The sequence below is a fragment of the Amblyraja radiata genome, chromosome 15 (genome assembly GCF_010909765.2).
Source record: "Amblyraja radiata isolate CabotCenter1 chromosome 15, sAmbRad1.1.pri, whole genome shotgun sequence".
Taxonomy (NCBI): Eukaryota; Metazoa; Chordata; class Chondrichthyes; order Rajiformes; family Rajidae; genus Amblyraja; species Amblyraja radiata.
The window spans coordinates 38,196,016-38,214,311 of NC_045970.1; the positions used below are offsets into that span (position 1 = coordinate 38,196,016).

At 49.9% G+C, this 18,296-nt stretch overlaps 1 protein-coding gene across 1 annotated transcript in view; it reads right to left on the reverse strand.

Annotated features, from left to right (window-relative positions):
• The window catches only part of abcc2 (ATP binding cassette subfamily C member 2), a 50,468-nt gene that overhangs the window by 4,068 nt on the left and 28,104 nt on the right, over positions 1–18,296 (reverse strand). The window contains exons 17-29 of the mRNA XM_033034081.1: positions 17,984–18,160; positions 16,890–17,057; positions 15,867–16,050; positions 14,692–14,824; positions 13,291–13,420; positions 10,353–10,572; positions 8,376–8,530; positions 7,152–7,307; positions 5,697–5,896; positions 4,717–4,843; positions 3,556–3,657; positions 2,667–2,810; positions 1,028–1,186 (exon numbers count right to left, since the gene is read on the reverse strand). Of these exons, the coding sequence (XP_032889972.1) occupies positions 1,028–1,186; positions 2,667–2,810; positions 3,556–3,657; positions 4,717–4,843; positions 5,697–5,896; positions 7,152–7,307; positions 8,376–8,530; positions 10,353–10,572; positions 13,291–13,420; positions 14,692–14,824; positions 15,867–16,050; positions 16,890–17,057; positions 17,984–18,160 (2,055 nt within the window). The remainder of the gene's footprint in view (positions 1–1,027; positions 1,187–2,666; positions 2,811–3,555; positions 3,658–4,716; positions 4,844–5,696; positions 5,897–7,151; positions 7,308–8,375; positions 8,531–10,352; positions 10,573–13,290; positions 13,421–14,691; positions 14,825–15,866; positions 16,051–16,889; positions 17,058–17,983; positions 18,161–18,296) is intronic.

The following is an 18,296-nucleotide window of genomic DNA, read 5'->3' on the forward strand; positions in this document are numbered from 1 at the left end:
TTTGGAACGTGGGAAAAAAACCAGAGCAGCTGGAGGAAACCCAAGTGGTCACGGGGAGAATGTTGAAACTCCATACAGACAGCACCCAAGGTTGGGTTAGAACCCGGGTCTCTGTAAGGCAGCAACTCTACCTGCTGCAACACTGGGATATTCTGAGCCTGTATTGCTTCCTCGTTAGGGCTGGCTGCTTTTTGGGAGCTTGCTACGCATAAAATAGCTACCATAAGTTCATATTCATAAGTTACAGGAGCAGAATTAGGCCATTCGGCCCATTGAGTCTGCTCTGCCATTCAATCATGGCTGATCTATCTTTCCCTCTCAACACCATTCTCCTGCCTTCTCCCCATAACCCTGACACCCTTACTAATCAAGAACTCGTCAATCTCTGCCTTAAAGATACCCAGTGACTTGGCCTCCACAGCAGTCTGCGGCAATGAAGTAGTTTAGTTTTATTCCCAAGACTTAGAGGTTTGTAAGTTAATTGGCATCTGTAAATTGTCCCTAATGCATAGGATGGAAGTAGTGTATGGGGTGAACGCTGGTCGACGTGGAGTCAGTGGGCCGAAGGGCCTGTTTCTGCGCTGTATCACTAAATAATAATGTTCTATCTTCAATTCAATGCACCCATTGTCAACGACAAACTTTCATTTAGTTTATTGTAACGTGTACCGAGGTACAGTGAAAAGCTTTAGTTGCGTGCCAACCAGCCAGCGGACTGTACATGATTACAATCGAGCAGGTCCATAGTGTACAGATACAGGATAAAGGGAATTTAGTACACGGTGTTCAGTAAAGTCTGATTAAAGATAATCCGAGGGTCTGCACTGATTCACCACCCTATGGTTAAAGATGCCACCTGGTGTCAAGTGTATGTGTAAATATGCAAAAAAACGTATTTCACTGTGCAGTTTCATACGTGACAAATGAAGTGCCTTTGAACCACGTTACATCAGGAGGCCGTTGGTTGTGGAGCACCTTGTGACATGCTGAGCTGTTGTGTACCTGGGTCGCTCTGCCTCCAGCCTACCTGAGGGATGATGGTGAGTTTCCGCCTCAGGTCATGGAGACCGATGGTTGCGATGTCCAGTCCGTCAATCAGGATCTTGCCGCCGGCCGCCTCGACGATCCGGAACAGACTGTTGGTCAAAGAGGACTTGCCCGCGCCGGTCCTCCCAACTATGCCGACCTGTGGGTGGGTCATAAGGTCATAAGGTCATAAGGAATAGGAGTAGAATTAGGCCATTTGACCCATCGAGTCTTCTCAGCCGTTCAATCGGGGCTGATTTATCTCCCCCAACTAACCCCATTCTCCTGCCTTCTCCCCATAACCTCTGACACCCATACTAATCAAGAATCTATCTCTCTCTGCCTTAGAAATATCCACTGACTTGGCCTCCACGGCCTCCTGTGGCTAAGAATTCCACAGATTAATCAGGGTGGGAGGGAGAGAGAGGGGGGAACAATTGCAGGGTGGAACAGTGGTAGAGTTGCTGCCTCACTGCGCTGGAGTCTCAGGTTCGATCCTGTGTTGTCTGTATAAAGTTGTACGTTCTCCCTGTGACCACGTAGGTTCTCTCCAGGTGCTCTGGTTTTCTCCCACATTCCAATGACATACAGGTTTGTATGTAAATAGGCTTCGGAAAAAATTGTAAATTGTTCCTAGTGTGTGGGATAGTGTTAGTGTACGGGATGATTGTTGGTCGGCGCAGACTCAATGGTTTGAGGGCCTGTTTCTGTGCTGTATCTCTAAAATCTAAAGGTCTGTCTGGGCCAGAGATCAGAGTGATGTCTCATGGATAAGCAATTTAGTTTTTAGAGATACAGCATCGAAACAGGCTCTTTAGCCCACCGAGTCTCTGCCGACCAGCGATCACCCATTCACACTAGTTGCACTCTGCACACTGGGGCAGTTTACAATTTTATAATTGTAAACATTTTATATTTTAGTTTAGTTTAGAGATACAATGTGGAAACAGGCCGTTTGGCCCACTGAGTCCACACTGACCATCAATCACTCGATCACATTAAAGCTACGTTATCCCACTGTGGTACCCACTCCCTGCACACCAGGGCAACTTACAGAGGGCCAATTAACCTACAAACCTGGACATCTTTGAAGTGTGGGAGGAAACTTGAGAACCAGGAGAAAATCTACATGGTTACGGGGGGAACGTGCAAACTCCCTACAGGCAGCACCCGTAGTTAGGATCGAACCTGGGCCTCTGGTGGTGTAAGGCAGCAACTCTGCCGCTGCGCCACCGTGCCGCCGCAGGTATCGGACGAGCAAGTCCATCGTGGGAGAGACAAGATAGACTTGGACACAGGAACAGGCCCTTCGGCCCACAATGTCCCCCCACTCCCCCCCCCCCCCCCCCCACCTTTATTACTTTCCAACCTCCCAACCATATCTCTGGAAGTAAGATCGGATTCCGATTGTCACAGGTCTGTCTGGGGAGGGAGAGGCCGGACAGATGCAGATGGAATGGAGCGGTTTGGACCCGATGGAATGGGGTGGGGTTTGAATAGTTGGATGGGGATGGGGAGGGTATGGTCAGAGATATGGTTGGAAGGTTGGAAAGTAATAAAGGTGGGGGGGGGGGGGGGGAGTGGGGGGACATTGTGGGCCGAAGGGCCTGTTCCTGTGCTGTACCATGTTCTACATTTACCTTCTCGTTAGCCTTGATCTCACAGGACAGTCCGTGCAGCACCAGGCCCAGGTCTGGTCTATAACGTGCCTTGTAATCCACAAACGAAATCTCGCCCTTCGAAGGCCAGTCCCTTCCGGGCCTCTGCTCCAAAACCCATGGAGCCTAAGGAGATGGGGATTAAATAAAATTTTAAAAGGACACAAACGCTGGAGTAACTCACCTATCCATGTTCTCCAGGGATCCTGCCTGACCCGCTGAGTTACTCGTTTAGTTTAGTTTATTGTCACATGTACAGTGAAAAGCTTTTTCGTTGCATGCTATCCAGTCAGTGGAAAGATTGTGCTTTAACCAAGTTAAAGCCCAGTAAAGTGATTAACGATAGTCCGAGAGTCTCCAATGAGGTAGATGCTGGAAGGGGTGTAGAGGAGATTTACGAAGATGTTGCCAGGACACGAGGGCCTGAACTATAGAGAGAGGTTGAGCAGGCTAGGGCTCAATTCCTTGGAGTGCAGGAGGATGAGGGATGATCTTTTAGAGGTGTACAAGATCATGAGAGGAATAGGTGGTGGGTTTATGGAATGAGCTGTCGGAGGAGGTGGTTAAGGCAGGCATGATCACAATGTTTAAGAAACATTAAAACAGGTACATGGATAGGATGTTTAGAGGGATGAGGGCCAAACACAGGCAGGTGGGACTAGTGTAGGTGGGACGTGTTGGCTGGTGCGGGCAAGTTGGGCTGAAGGGGATCTTTCCACTTTCTATAACTCTATGAGATGGGAGGTCACGATCATTCTCTCGTTGGTGATAGGATGGTACGGATGATAATAAAGAACTATTGGACCACCACCAGACACACCACAGTCTCCCCACCCCAGGGGACATTGTACCCTTCCCCCGCCCCGAGTACCTCATTGTCCAGTTGGCTGTACTCGTCCACTCTCTCCACAGACACAATGTTAGTCTCCAGCTCGGAAGTCTGCCTCACCAGCCAGTTCAGGGCTTGGGTCACCTGGAAAGGATGGGAGGGAGGGAGGGAGGGGAGTAATGAGAGATGCAGTGAGGTATCCAATGACCAAAGGTCCCGAGGCAGGGACAAAGTCACCAAGTCACGAGAGGACGTCTGCGTCTGGGATTCCCCCACACAGAGATCGTACGGGGTCTGTGTCTATGATCCCCCCCCCCCCACATAGTGACAGGACCATCCTCATCTTTGGACACCCAGTGCGTAGGGGAGAGGGTGGGGCTGAAGATGTCCTGGTTGGGTTGCTCCTAGGCCCGGCCAAGTTGGCCATCCGCAAGTCACGGCGCCAAGCGGAAGAGGGCTGCTTGCCCCTTTTCCGGGGTTACGTCCGTGCCCGGGTGGTACTAGAGAGAGACTAGGCGCTGTCCATGGGCGCCCTGGGCGATGTCCGGGAACGCTGGGGGTGGAACGCACCCTCGACAAGGATGAGGAAGTAATAATTTAAGAATATTTGTTTTACTTGTACGATGGTGGTGGGTTTTGTTTCGAATCATTTAGTATTATACATATTAACTGGAATTTAGAAGGATGAGAGGGCATCTTATAGAAACATAAAATACTGTAAGGATTGGACAGGCTAGATGCAGGAAAAATGTTCCTGATATTAGGGGAGTCCAGAACCAGGGGTCACAGTTTAAGAATAAGGGGTAGGCCATTTAGGACTGAGATGAGGAAAACCTTTGTTCACCCAGAGAGTTGTGAATCTGTGGAATTCTCTGCCACAGAGGCAGTGGAGGTTAATTCACTGGATGTATTCAAGAGAGAGTTGCATATAGCTCCTGGGGCTAACGGAATCAACTGATATGGGGAAAAAGCAGGAACAGGGTAATAATGATCCTCGACGATCAGCCATGATCATTTTGAATGGCGGTGTTGGCTCGACGAGCCGAATGGCCTCCTCCTGCACCTACTTTCTATGTTTCTGTATTATTGTAAATTATTGCATTAATTATTTTTGGTTAAAAAAAAAATCACACACAGCGACGGGACGGGATTCCTTCAGGATCACCCGGTGTCTGCCTCGAGAGATACTGACGGGAGACTCACATTTAAAGCGTATGAAATGGACAAGCCTACGAGCCCACTGTCCAGAGTGCCCCTGGACATGACAGCAAAGAGCGCGGCAAAGAACACCACCAGATTACCAACAAACTCCAAACGGATCGCAAGCCACCTGCAGAGAAACAGAGACGGGTACCGTGCGGTGAATAGAAGATTCTCCCAAAAGGAGGGTAGTGGGTACATGGAACGATCTGTTGGTGAGAGGATGGTTCAGTTGCCTGATAACAGCTGGGAAGACACTGTCCCTCAAGCTGGAGGTGTGCGTTTTCACACTTCTGTACCGTTCGCCCGATGGGAGAGGGAGGAAGAAGGTCCTTGATTGTGCTGCTGGCCTTGTCGAGGCAGCGTGAAGTGCAGATGGAGTCAATGGAAGTGAGGTTGGTTTGTGAGAAAAAGTGTTTCCTCGTCTCCATTCTTAAGGAGTAAATGGCTTACCCCTTAAGAATAAGTAGTAAGCCATTTAGAATAGAGACGAGGAAACACTTTTTCTCACAGAGAGTTGTGAGTCTGTGGAATTCTCTGCCTCAGAGGGCGGTGGAGGCCGGTTCTCTGGATACTTTCAAGAGAGAGCTTGATAAGGCTCTTAAAGATGGCGGTCAGGGAGGGGATATGGGGAGAAGGCAGGAACAGGGTATTGATTGGGGATGATCAGCCATAATCACATTGAATGGCGGTGCTAGCTCGAAGGGCCGAATGGCCTACTCCTGTACCTATTGTCTATTGTCTATTGTGTAATGGTTCAAGAGACATTTATTGTCACATGCACCAATTGGTACAGTGAAATTTGGGGTCACCCTACTGGTCTGACTGCGTCCACAATTTGCTGCAATTTCTTGCGGTCTTGGATGGAGCTGTTCCCAAACCATGCTGTGACACATCCGGATAACATGCTTTCTACAGCGCACCCGTAAGTGTGCACCTGCCCCTTTAATTCTGCACGGACCTGTGGAGGGAAGATCCCGTACCTGTTGGACACGATCCAGGGAAAGACGCACTTCTGGTTGCCGTCCACGATGCTCTCGTTGTGACTCAGGAACCGCGCCTGGTGCCCGTAGGCGCGGATCAGTGACAGGCCGGACACGGTCTCGCCGAAGTGGGAGTAGATGGGAGAGCGGGTGACCGAGTCCAGCCGCCGTAATTGCCGGGAGGTTACGATATAGAAACTCTGTAATGACAGGCGGAGTCGCTGATCAGTGTGGGCCGGAGGGCTGCAGGTGACACCGCGAATCCGCACCACAGAGAGGTCACTGCCACCCTCTACACCAGCAGTGTGGCGCAGCGGTGTACGTAATTGCAGTAGTCGTAGAGCCACACAGTGTTGAATTAGGCCCATCGGCCCAACTCGCTCACACCGACCAACATGCCCCATCTACACTTGACCCACCTGCCTGCGTTTGGCCCAGATCCCTTGAATCATCTCCTATCCATGATCAGTCTGAAGAAGGATCTCGACCCAAAACGTCACCCATTCCTTCTCTCCAGAGATGCTGCCTGACCCACTGAGTTACTCCAGCATTTGGTGTCTATCTTCGGTTTAAACCAGCATCTGCAGTTCCTTCCTACACTATCCATGTACCTGTCTAATTGCTACTTAACCGTTGCGATAGTACCTGCCCCAACTACTTCCTCTGGCAGTTGTTCCATACACCCACTGTGTGAAAAAGTTACCCCTGAACTTCCTATAAAATCCTTCCCTCTTCACCTTAATCCTATGCTCTCTGTTTCTCGATTCCCCTACTCTGGGCAAAAAAAATGGACGTTTACCCGATCTATTTCTCTCTTGATTTTATACAACTCTATGATCACCCTTCTTCCTTCTACGGTCCAAGGAATAGTCCAAGCCTGCTCTACCTCTCCCAATAGCTCAGACCCTCAAGTCCTGTATAATCATGTATAGCTGTTCCGTTGACTGGATAGCACACCATAAAAAAGCTTCCCACTGTACCTCAGTGCGCGTGACAATAAATAAACTAAAGTAAAATAAACACTGGCCTCTTTCACGATAACTATAGGAGGCACAGTGGCGCAGAGGTGGTGTTGCTGCCACACTACACGAGAGACTCAGGTTTGATCCTAATTTCGGGTGCTGTCTGTACGAAGTTTGTACGTTCTCCCTGTGACCGCGTGGGTTTTCTCCAGGTGCTCTGGTTTCCGCCCACACTCCAAAGACGTACAGGTTTGTAGGTTAATTCCCGTCTGTAAAAATTATAAATTGCCCCTCGTGTGTAGGATAGTGCTGCTGCACGGGATGATCTGTGGTCGGCACGGACTCGGTGGGGCAAAGGGGGCATTATTTGTCTTGCTGTTTGTTATGGTGCAGAGTACTGGGCTCACATATCTGTCGTGCTGCTGCAAGTAAGAATGTCATTGTTCCACTTTGGGACGTTATGAACATCGAACACTCTTGACTCCAGAGTTACCTGTACGAAATAGTAGACCAGGGTGAGAGGCACGATGACGATGGTAAAGTACGGCGTGGCCAGACAAATCACCAGCAGCGTCCCGAGCACACCGAAAACACAACTCAGCCAGCCACGGAATGACATCGGAATCGCCTGGTCTATGGTGTAGGTATCCTGCATCAGAAAAGATAACACAACTCCCAGTTGCAACACTCCACACCCTGCAACCCACTCCTAAACACCAGTCAGTTTAGTTTAGTTTATTATTGGCACCAATAAAAATGACCAAGGTCATTTGATGAAAGAATGGATCGACTGGGCTTGTATTCACTGGAATTTAGACGGATGAGAGGGATTCTTATAGAAACATATAAAATTCTTAAGTGTTTGGACAGGCTAGATGCAGGAAGAATGTTTCCCATGTTGGGGGAGGTCCAGAACCAGGGGTCACAGTTTAAGAATAAGGGGTAGGCCATTTAGGACTGAGATGAGGAAATACCTTTTCACCCAGAGAGTTGTGAATCTGTGTAATTCTCTGCCACAGAAGGCAGTGGAGACCAATTCACTGGATTATTCAAGAGAGAGATGCATATAGCTCCTAGGGCGAACGGAATCAACTGATATGGGGAAAAAGCAGGAACAGAGTACTGATTTTGGATGATCAGCTATGATCATATTGAATGGCGGTGCTGGCTCGAAGGGCTGAATGGCCTACTGCTGCACCTATATTCTATGTTTCTATATTTCTATGGTAAAGTGAAAAACTTTTGTTTGTGTGAAATCCAGTCAAGGAAAAGAGTGTATACGATTGCAATCCAAGCCATCCACCGTGTACAGACACAGGATAAAGATTAAGAGATGAGGAGGAATTTCTTTAGTCAGAGGGTGGTGAATCTGTGGAATTCATTGCCACAGACGGCTGTGGAGGCCAAGTCATTGGGTATTTCTAAAGCGGAGATTGCCAGGTTCTTGATTAGTAAGAGCGTCAAAGGTTACGGGGAGAAAGCTGGGGAATGGGGTTGAGGGGGAAAGATAGATCAGCTGTGATTGAATGGCGGAGTAGACTTGATGGGCCAAATGGTATAATTCTGCTCCTGTGATTTATGGACTTATGTAGTTGGGCCGAAGGGCCTGTTTCCGTGTTGTATGATTCTAAAGTTACATAACTGTGAGGGGAGGGGGGGGGGGGGGGGGGGGGGGGGGGGGGGGAGCACCAATCGGAAGGGTAACTGGGCACCGCACCTTGGCAAACCTGTTGATGATCCTTCCCATGGGGGTGGTGTCGAAGAAAGTCATGGGAAGATGGAGGATGTTACGGAGTAACCGCAGGTGCAGATCCCGGGAGGCGGCCACCGTCCTATCTGCCATCAGGAACACGGCAATGAGCACGAAGAAGCCTGTGGACACAGTGTGAAGCAGTTACTCATCCCTGGCTATGCTCGCATTTCACTCCTGCCATCAGCAAAAAGGAAAAAAGCTGTCTTGGAGAAAAAACATTCTTAAGAAAAAATACTGTTTCCATGTAACCTTCTTCAGACTGAGGGAGAGTCTTGATCCGAAACGTCTCCTGTCATTCCCTCCACAGAGGCTGCATGTCCCTCTGAGTAACTCCAGCTCTTTGAGTTCTATTTAGAACAAGGCCACTTGATCCCTTGACGTCTAATGCATCATCTCAAAAGCTCTTTGTTCCACTCACCCAGAATGGTTCAGTAATTCTAGACTGTTTCACCCAACAAATCCTAACAACGAGAACAACAAAAACTGCAGATGCTGGAAATCCAAAATAAAAACAGAAAATGCTGGAAGCTTTTGTGAGTTGGGGCAGTGCCCGCTGAGAAAGAGAAACAGGGTTGACACTTCAGGTTTCACTCTCAACAGATGCTGTCCAACCTGCTGAGTGTTTCCAATATTTTCTGATTTTATTAAAAACTGTCAATTCCCATCACACCCAAGAAGCAAGAGGTAATAGAAATACAAGAGACTGCAGATGCTGGATTGTTCAGCAAAACACAAATTGCCTGAGGAATTCAGTGGATCAGGCAGCATCCGAGGATAGAAATGGACATGTGATGTTGTACTGATCCTTCTTCAGTCTGAGGAAGGTTACATTGAAACAGTTTTTTTCCCTAAGACTGTTTTTTCCCCAAGACAGCTTTTTTCCCCCTGCTTCTCAATTACCAATGTAACTTATAAGTGGTTCTCTAGTTCTCAATCGAGATGTGTAATAACCAATTCGGCCCAGATAATGTAAATGGTCTCCTCTAATTCATGAATCATATTCTATCCAATTAGCATTTTTGGAAACAAACGTTACAGCAGTACAGTCCAATAAACCAGCGTTTTAACGGACCCCTTTATAATGTACATTGGTTATAGTGGTCAGACCTACTTGGCAACTCTGGGGGAGAAGAAGGGGGAGGGGGCAGCAGTGGAGGAGTGGACAAAGTGACATGAGAAAGAGGTGGCAGTGGAGCTGGGTAGCGGACAAAGTGACAGGAAGAAGTGGCAGCTGATGTCCTGGTTGGGTTGCTCCTCGGCCTGGCCAACTTGACCATCCATGAGTCACGACGCCAGGTGGAAGAGGGTTCTGCCCAAGCCGGCTGCCTGCACCTATTCCGTGGTTACATCCACGCCCGGGTGGTGTTAGAGAGGGACTACGGGATGTCCATGTAAATATCTGGGGGGAATTTCCGGGACCGCTGGGCACCGCGGGGGATGGAACGTATCCTTGACAAGGATTGTAATATAGTTGTATAATGGTATATTTAGTTTTAAACATATGAGAATAGTAAATAAGAATATTTGTTTCGATAATTGGGTGATTTTGTATTAAGGTGATGGGTTGATTTGGTATTTTGTATTGTATATATTATTGCAATCATTGGTTACATTTATTTTTATTTTTTTTAAAACAGCAGCGGCAGGAGTGACAGAGATACCGTAGTTGAGGCCGGGACTATCACAATATTTAAGAAACAGTTAGACAGGTACATGGATAGGATGGGTGTAGAGGGATATGGGCCAAGCGCAGGTAAGTGGGACTAGTGTAGGTGGGGGATGTTGGTCGATGTGGGCAAGTTGGGCCGGTGCCAGTTTCCATGCTCTATGACTATCTATGACTCTATAACGAGGGTATACTGTACTTTAGTTGTGACCTAACTCGGGTCTGGTGTGGGAGAGGGATCCACGGCAGGCACTGACTGAGACCCACCAACCAACCTTGGGCCAGACCCAGAACTCCAAAGATGGCGATCCGCTGGTCCCCCAAGTAGGCCGGCTCGGTGCTGCTGTTGTAACGGCTGGCGTCATTGGTCCAGTCGCTCAGCCAGAGGTTCTGACCAATGGCAGCTATGTTCTGGGCGAGGTACAGCAGCAATATCAGCACAGAGTGGAGCCAGCCAATGGCACGCAGGTATTTCCAGTAGACGCTGAACTTCACCTGTTGGTCCAAAACACAAACACCGTGGATCCCCCGACTTTAGTCCTCGACCAACAGCAACAAACCACACACGTTAACCGTGAAAACAAGCAATGTGGGATTACTCAGCTGCCCAGGGATGGGGGGAGAGGGAGAGGGGAGAGAGGGGAGAGAGGGGAGAGAGGGTGAGAGGGAGAGAGAGAGGGAGAGAGGGGGAGAGGGAGAGAGGGAGGGAGAGGGGGAGAGAGGGAGGGGGGGGGGGGGGGAGAGCGGGGGAGGGGGGGGGGGGGAGAGAGGGGGGGGGGGGGGGAGAGGGGGGAGAGGGGGGAGGGAGAGGGGGGAGGAGAGGGGGGAGGGAGAGGGGGAGGAGAGGGGGGAGAGGAGAGGAGGAGAGGGAGGAGAGGGAGGAGAGGGAGGAGAGGGAGGAGAGGGAGGAGAGGGAGGCGAGGGAGGAGAGGGAGGAGAGGGAGGAGAGGGAGGCGAGGGAGGAGAGGGAGCCGCGGGAGGAGAGGGAGGAGAGGGAGGAGGAGGGGGAGGGAAGGAGAAGAAGAGAGAAGGGGGAAAGAGAGGGTGAGTGAGGGAGAGGAAGAAAGGGAAAGAGCGTGAGAGAGAAAGAGAGACAGAGAGAGAAAAATGGTTAACATTTCAGTTAATGACCATTTACTGGAACTGGCAAATGTTGAGATAAGCAAGGAAGGAGAGGTAGAATGGACAAGAGGATGGGCCTGCGGTTGGGAGCGGATTAGAGCAAAATGGGAGGTCCATGCATTGATGGGGAGCAATAGGGGAGGTCTATGGCGGTGAGGAGAGGAGCAAGAGGGAAGATCCATATTGAGGTGGGTTCAGCAAGAGGAAAGGTCCATAGTGTGCAAGAGGAGGGGTGTATGGTGCGGTGGGGAGCAAGATGGGAGATCCATGGAGATGCAGTGAAAAACAAGAGGACAATAGTCAGATGGTGGGAAGGGGAACAAGAAGGGGAGTCCATGTTGCTGGGTAGGACAATTCCTTCTTCTCCCCTCTCCTGTTGGGCAGAAAATACAGAAGCTTGAAAGCACATCCACCAGATTCAGAAACTGCCTCTTCCCGACTGTTATCTGACTACTGAATGGACCTCCCATAAACAAGGGTGTAGTCCTGACCTTCTAAGCTACCTCACTGTGGACCTTGGACCTTCTCTCTGTAACAGTAACACTATAATGCTGTAGCACTACATTCTGCACTCTGGTATTTTGCTCTTGTACCTGTTGTACCTGTGCACTGTTCGATTGTATTCCTGTCTATTATGATTTTACTAGATAGCACACAAACAAATCCTTCACACTACCTCGGCAAGGCCACCAGCAAAATCAAGGGCCAATCTCAACCCAGTCACACCCTCTTCTCCCCTCTCCCATCAGGCAAGCGATGCAGAAGTGTGAAAACTCCAGATGCAGAGGCAGTTTCTTCCCAGCTGTTATCAGGCAACTGAACCATCTATCACCAACTAGAGAGCAGTCCTGAGCTACCATCTACCTCATTGGAGACCCTCGGACTATCTTTAATCGGACTTTACTGGACAGAATCTTGCACTAAACATTATTCCCTTTATCCTGTATCTGTGCACTGAGGACAGCTTGATTGTAATCATGTATAGACTTTCCGTTGGCTGGATAGCACGCAACAAAAAACCTTTCACTGTACCTCAGTACACGTGACAATAAACAAAACAAATTTTTTTTCTTTCGGGAGTCGTTACAATAATAAACCATTAGCAATGCCACTTCCTGAATAGTTGCCACTTTTTCCCAACTATCCTCATCCCTAAGAGTTGGCCCTCTCTGCCCATCCTTGCTGCTTTGACCACTAACTATCGCCATAGACACAAAGTGCTGGAGTAACTCAGCGGGTCAGGCAGCATCTCTAGAGTACATGGATGGGTGACGTTTCGGATCGGGACCCTTCTTGGGACTGATGGTGGGGGATGGGGGATGGGGAGGAAACTGGAAGCGAGAAAAATAACCAAGACAAATCGGGGCCAGTGACCTCAGAGGACCTCAGGCAAGGACGTTCCCTGACAGGCGGATTGTTGGCTCGAGACAGTGTGATCGCAAGCGCAAAGACATTCAGTTGTTTAAGGAGGAACAGTAGATGCTGGAAAAATCAAAGGTAGACAAAAATGCTGGAGAAACTCAGCGAGTGAGGCAGCATCTATGGAACGAAGGAAATGGGCGACGTTTCGGGTCGAGACCCTTCTTCAGACTGATTTAAAGCGGGAAGATGGTCTGCAACGGGCCTTGTGGCCAGCTACAGCTGGGATGGTGAAACGACACCAAAATAGTGCCTCTTGCATATAGACTCACTGGGCTGTTCTGTACTAACCGGGGGATTGTGCTTCGGTACGGGGATAGTCTTGCTGATGTATATGCAAACAGAAGATTTTCACTGTACTTTGGCACACATGATAATAAAAGTCATAAGGAATAGGAGTAGAATTAGGCCATTCGGCCCATCAAGTCTACTCTGCCATTCACTCCTGGCTGATCTATCTTTCTCTCCTAACCCCATTCTCCTGCCTTCTCCCCATAACCTCTGACACCCGTACCAATCAAGAACATTGTTAAAACTGTAAATGCCTAGAAGACCTTCAATGGAGGAAGCGGTGGGGGAAGTGAGAGGGAGGGGAGGGGGTAGGAAGGGAGGGGAGGGGAGGGGTGGGAAGTATAAGCCACCGTCAGCAGTCCCCGTGCTGTCGAGCCTTACCTTGCCAGTTACCATGGTCTCATCCTCGATCAGTCTCTGACCTTTCACCATTTTCACACTGCTCTCCTTGTGCGGCGGCAGCTTCCCCTTCCTCATGGACCTCCTGAGAGACTCTCTCACACTGCTCCTGCTGTGGAAATACAGCGACGGCAATCACTTCCCACACAACGGCAGCCACGTGGGGGCGGCAAGGTGGCACAGCGGTAGCGTTGCAGCCTCTCAGCGTCAGAGCCCCGGGTTCGATCCCGACCACGGACTCTGTCTGTATGGAGTTTGTATGTTCGCCCCATGACCGTGTGGTGCACTGGTCTCCACCCACACTCCAAAGACCTACTGGTTTGTGGATTAATTGGCCTGGAAGTTGTCTCTGAAGGGCCTGTTTCTGCACTGTATCTCCAAAGTCTAAAGTGACTGGTGTTTTCCCACTGACCAGTTTCCCACTGAGATGCCAAGCCGGAAAGAACAGATCAGGATGTCTCCTATGATTCACGATATCCAATTTCTAGAATCCTCTAGAGATGCATCACAGCTTGGTTTGGGAACAGCGCTGGTTTGCCCACACCGCCCAACATGCCCCATCTAAGCTAGTTCCACCTGCCGGCATTTGGCCCATATCCCTCTAAACCTATCCTCTCCATGTACCTACATTTTTCTTAAAAGTTGTGATAGTACCTGCCTCAACTACCTCCTCCAGTAGCTTGTTCCATGTACTCACCACCATTTGTGTAAAAATGTTGCCCTTCAGATTCCCAATAAATCTTTCCTCTCTCACCTTAAAACTATGTTCCCTGTCTCTTGATTCCCCTAGTCCCATGATTCTAAACACCTCTGTTTAGACAGGCATTGGAGACAAGACTGGAGAATCAATTGGATCCCATCCCTTTAGATCTTTAGAATTTGGAGATACTGTGCGGAAACAGGCCCTTCGGCCCATCGAGTCAGCGATCATCCGTACGCTAGTTCTATCCTAAGCACTGGGGACGATTTACAATTTTTACCAAAGCCAATTAACCTGCAAACCGGTACATCTTTGGAGTGTGGGAGGAAACCGGAGCACCCGGAGAAAACCCACGCGGTCACAAGGAGAACGTACAAAACTCCGTACAGGATCAAAGTCATAGAATCATAAAGCGTGAAAACAGGCCCGTTGGTCCAACATCTGGTGCTGTAAGGTAGCAACTTTACAGCTGTGCCACTGTGCCGCCCATCCCCCCTCCATCCCATCCCATCCATTTGGCCACTGGTGGAATTTGTGCACCCTCTGAACTCCCTCCACTGCCCCGGAGAATGTTTCACGTTACACAGAGAGACGACTGTGACTTGGGTAAGAGTGTGGAATGTAGAGTCGCCCCACAGTGGTCTTGTCGATACGGCAGCAGGGGGTTCCCGCCCGGTGCTCACCTGCCCACCCTCCGCCTGGATCGTTCACTGAGCTCCCGCTTCAACTCCAGAGTCACCGCGTCACCGGGATCTTCATCCGCCATCGGCCCCAGCTCCTCGCCCACTGCCAAGTCCTCTTCCCTCACCACCTCCACTGAAAGTACAAGCACCGCGGAGTGAGAAAGGCCAGAAGATCACGTGCCCCACTGAGGAAGCTCTCCGCTTTCCCCCCATCAGGGCTGGCACGGTGGCGCAGCGGTAGAGTTGCTGCCTCACAGCGCCAGAGACCCGGGTTCAATCCTGACCACGGGTACTGCCTGTACGGAGTTTGAACCTTCACTCTGTGACCATGTGGGTTTTCACTGGATGCTCCGGTCCCCCCCCCCCCCCCCCCCCCCCCCCCCCCCCCCTCCCCCACTCAGGTTTGCAGAAGCACAGGTTTGTAGGTTAATTGGCTTTGGTAAAATTGTAAAATTGTCCTTAGTGTGTGGGATTGTGCTAGTGTACAGGGATCTCTGGTCGGCATGGATTCGGTGTGCTGAAGGGCCTGTTCCAACGCTGTATCTCTAAAGCCTAAATCTTCCATAACTTCCAGCTAATCTTTGTCTAAATTTATCCAAATCCCTTAAATATTTGAGATTGAAAGATACAGCATGGAAACAGTCCTTTCTTTCTTCACCCCAACCCACCCCCCCTCCCCCTCCATCCTCCACCCTCCCCCACCACCACCAAGTCTGAAAGAAGGGTCCCGAAATGAAACGTCACCTATCTGTGTTCTCCACAGATGCTGACTGACCCACTGCATTACTCCAGCACTTTGTGTTCTCTTAACTCATGAGATGCAGAATGGAAACAAGTCCTTCGGCCCACCGAGGCCATGCCTACCATCGATCGCTCGTACACACTTTCGCATCCACTCCCTACACACACAGGGGCAGTTCACAGAGGGTCAATTAACCTACAAACCCGCACGTCTTTGGAGTGTGTGAGGAAACCGGAGCACCCGGGGAAAACCCACGCGGTCACGGGGAGAACGTGCAAACTCCACACACACAGACAGCACCCGAGGTCAGGATGGAAGCCGGGTCTCCGGCGCTGTGCGGTAACGTCTCTACCCGCTGCACCACAGTGCCGCCCATCTTCCTTCCTCTGCCCGTGGGAACTGACAAGGCGAGTGGTGGGGGTGTGATCTCTACCTGTCGGCTCTCCCTCTCCCTTCTCTCTCCGATCCCCGTAGGTGTTCATAAAGTCTGCAAACGCCCCTCCGTTGGCCTTTAACGTCGGGTACGGCCCCACTTCAGACACGGCACCGTTCACCAGGACCACAACCTGGTCTGTCGCAGGCAAGAAGGTGACGCTGTGCGTCACAAGAATTCGAGTCTATTCGAAAAGATAGCAACACCGTCAGGAATCCACAGGGAGTTTTGGCAAAGTTAATAATCAAGGGGCATGGATCACGTACAGGCAGAGGAGATTAGTTGATCTTGGGATCATGTTCGGCATGGACATTGCGGGCTGAAGGGCCAGTTCCTGTGCTGTACTGTTCTACGGTGCTATGGGGAGCTTAGATGGATCGGATAACAATGGTCGATGCTAGACTCTGCATCTGCTGCTTCTGGATGGGAGTGTGTGATGGGACAGTGTAGAGGAAGCTTCACTCTGTATCTAACCCGTGCTGTCCCTGCCGTTTTTTTTTTCAAAAAACAAGACTGCTTTAATCTGCAATGAAAATAAGAAATAGCTCCTTTGAGCAAAATCATATATTGACTTAACCTCTCCTCTATCAGAAGAAACTGTCAATCTAGGACATTATCGCATATGGACAAGGCAAGAGGCTGTGCAATGCTCTGTAAGGTAATGAATTGCTGATTATTGGGCTATAAGTACATGTGATTGAAAATTACATTTTGTGTGGAACACGAGGAGCTTTGTAGTCTGTATTGTTGTACTTGGAACCTGTCCTCCCACACCCGCCTGACGGAATAAAGACGTTACTGTATTACTAACTTTTGTGTTGTTATCTGTTTGAAGCGAATCGGACTTTAACACCTTCTAAACTCCAGCGAGTAGAGACCCAGTGCCATCAACCTATCTAACTCATGCCATGGGTGTGTGTGAGACGGGACAGTGTGGAGGGAGAGCTTCACTCTGTATCTAGCCCGTGCTATTGGCGTTAGGTGAACTCTACGCCTATGTTAGTCCCGCCGCCATTGACTTACCTTGCCCTTCAGGAGACCATTTGGACCGATCACCTTCTCGAAGATGTGCTTGCCCACGTGGGCATCCACTGCAGATAGGGGGTCATCCAGGATGTAGATGTCAGCGCCACTGTATACTGCCCGTGCAAGGCTGACCCGTTGCTTCTGCCCACCGCTCAGGTTGATGCCCTGCAGAAGACATCTCACAGTCAGCCATAGAGCCGCACCGTACTATCTCTCCAACTCAATACTGTATTCCAATTGGTTTCGTCGTTTCTCAAGGATGTTGCCCGGACTGCGAAAGGGACGGGTTGAGCAGGCTAGGACTTTATTCCTTGGAGCGCAGCAGGATGAGGGGTGATCTTATTTTGGGTGTATAAAATCATGCGGGGAATCGATGGAGTAAATGCATAGATTTTTACCCAGAGTAGGAGAATTATGAACCAGGGGACATGTGTGAGATGGGATGATTTAACAGGAACCTGAGGGGGGGACTTTTCTTACACAAAGGGTGGTGGGTGTACGAATGAGCTGCCGGAGGAGGTAGTTGAGGCAGGTACTATCACAACATTTAAGACACATTTGGGCAGTTACATGGATGGATAAGACAGGTTTAGAGGGATATGGGCCAAATGCAGGCAGGTGGGACGAGAGTAGATGGAGGGTGTTGGCGGGTGTTGGCGGGTGTGAGCAAGTTGGGCCTAGGGGGCCTGCTTCCACGCTGTATAACTATGTACTCTCACTAAAAAGGCATAAAGAATTGCTTCACACACCTTAACAGATGCTGAAGCAAAGAACTGCAGATGCTGGTTAATAAACAAAAAGACACAAACTGCTGGAGTAACTCAGCAGGTCTTGAAGTCATAGAGCGTGAAAACAGCCCCCTTTTCCCCAACTTGCCCACATGTCGCATCTACGCTAGTCCCACCTGTCCACGTTTGGCCCATATCCCTCTAAGCCTGTCCTATTTATGTTCAGGTTAGGCAGCCTCTCTGGAAAACATGAATAGGTGACACTTTGGGTCGGGACCCTTCCTCGGACAAACCTTCTCCCGAGCAAACTTTCTCCGACTCCCAGCCCCACCCAGGAATTCCTATCTGGTCTCTCCCGATTACCCTTTCTCCGATCTCCGTTAGATCTCCCGCTGGTAACAGCTCCAGGTCCTGAGGAAGGGCACAGGCCTCCAAGACTTCCTGGTACCTCGAGTCCTCCAACTTCATACCAAACAAGATGTTGTCCTGTATGGTGTCATTTTGGATCCATGCTTGCTGTGGAACGTAGGCAAATGTACCCTGAAACGCATGAGAGAATTCACAAATACATTGGGCCATACCTACAGTAGGACAGCACGGTGGCGCAGCGGTAGAGTTGCTGCCTCACAGCACCCGATTCGATCCTGATTGCGGGTGCCGTCTGCACGAGGTTTGA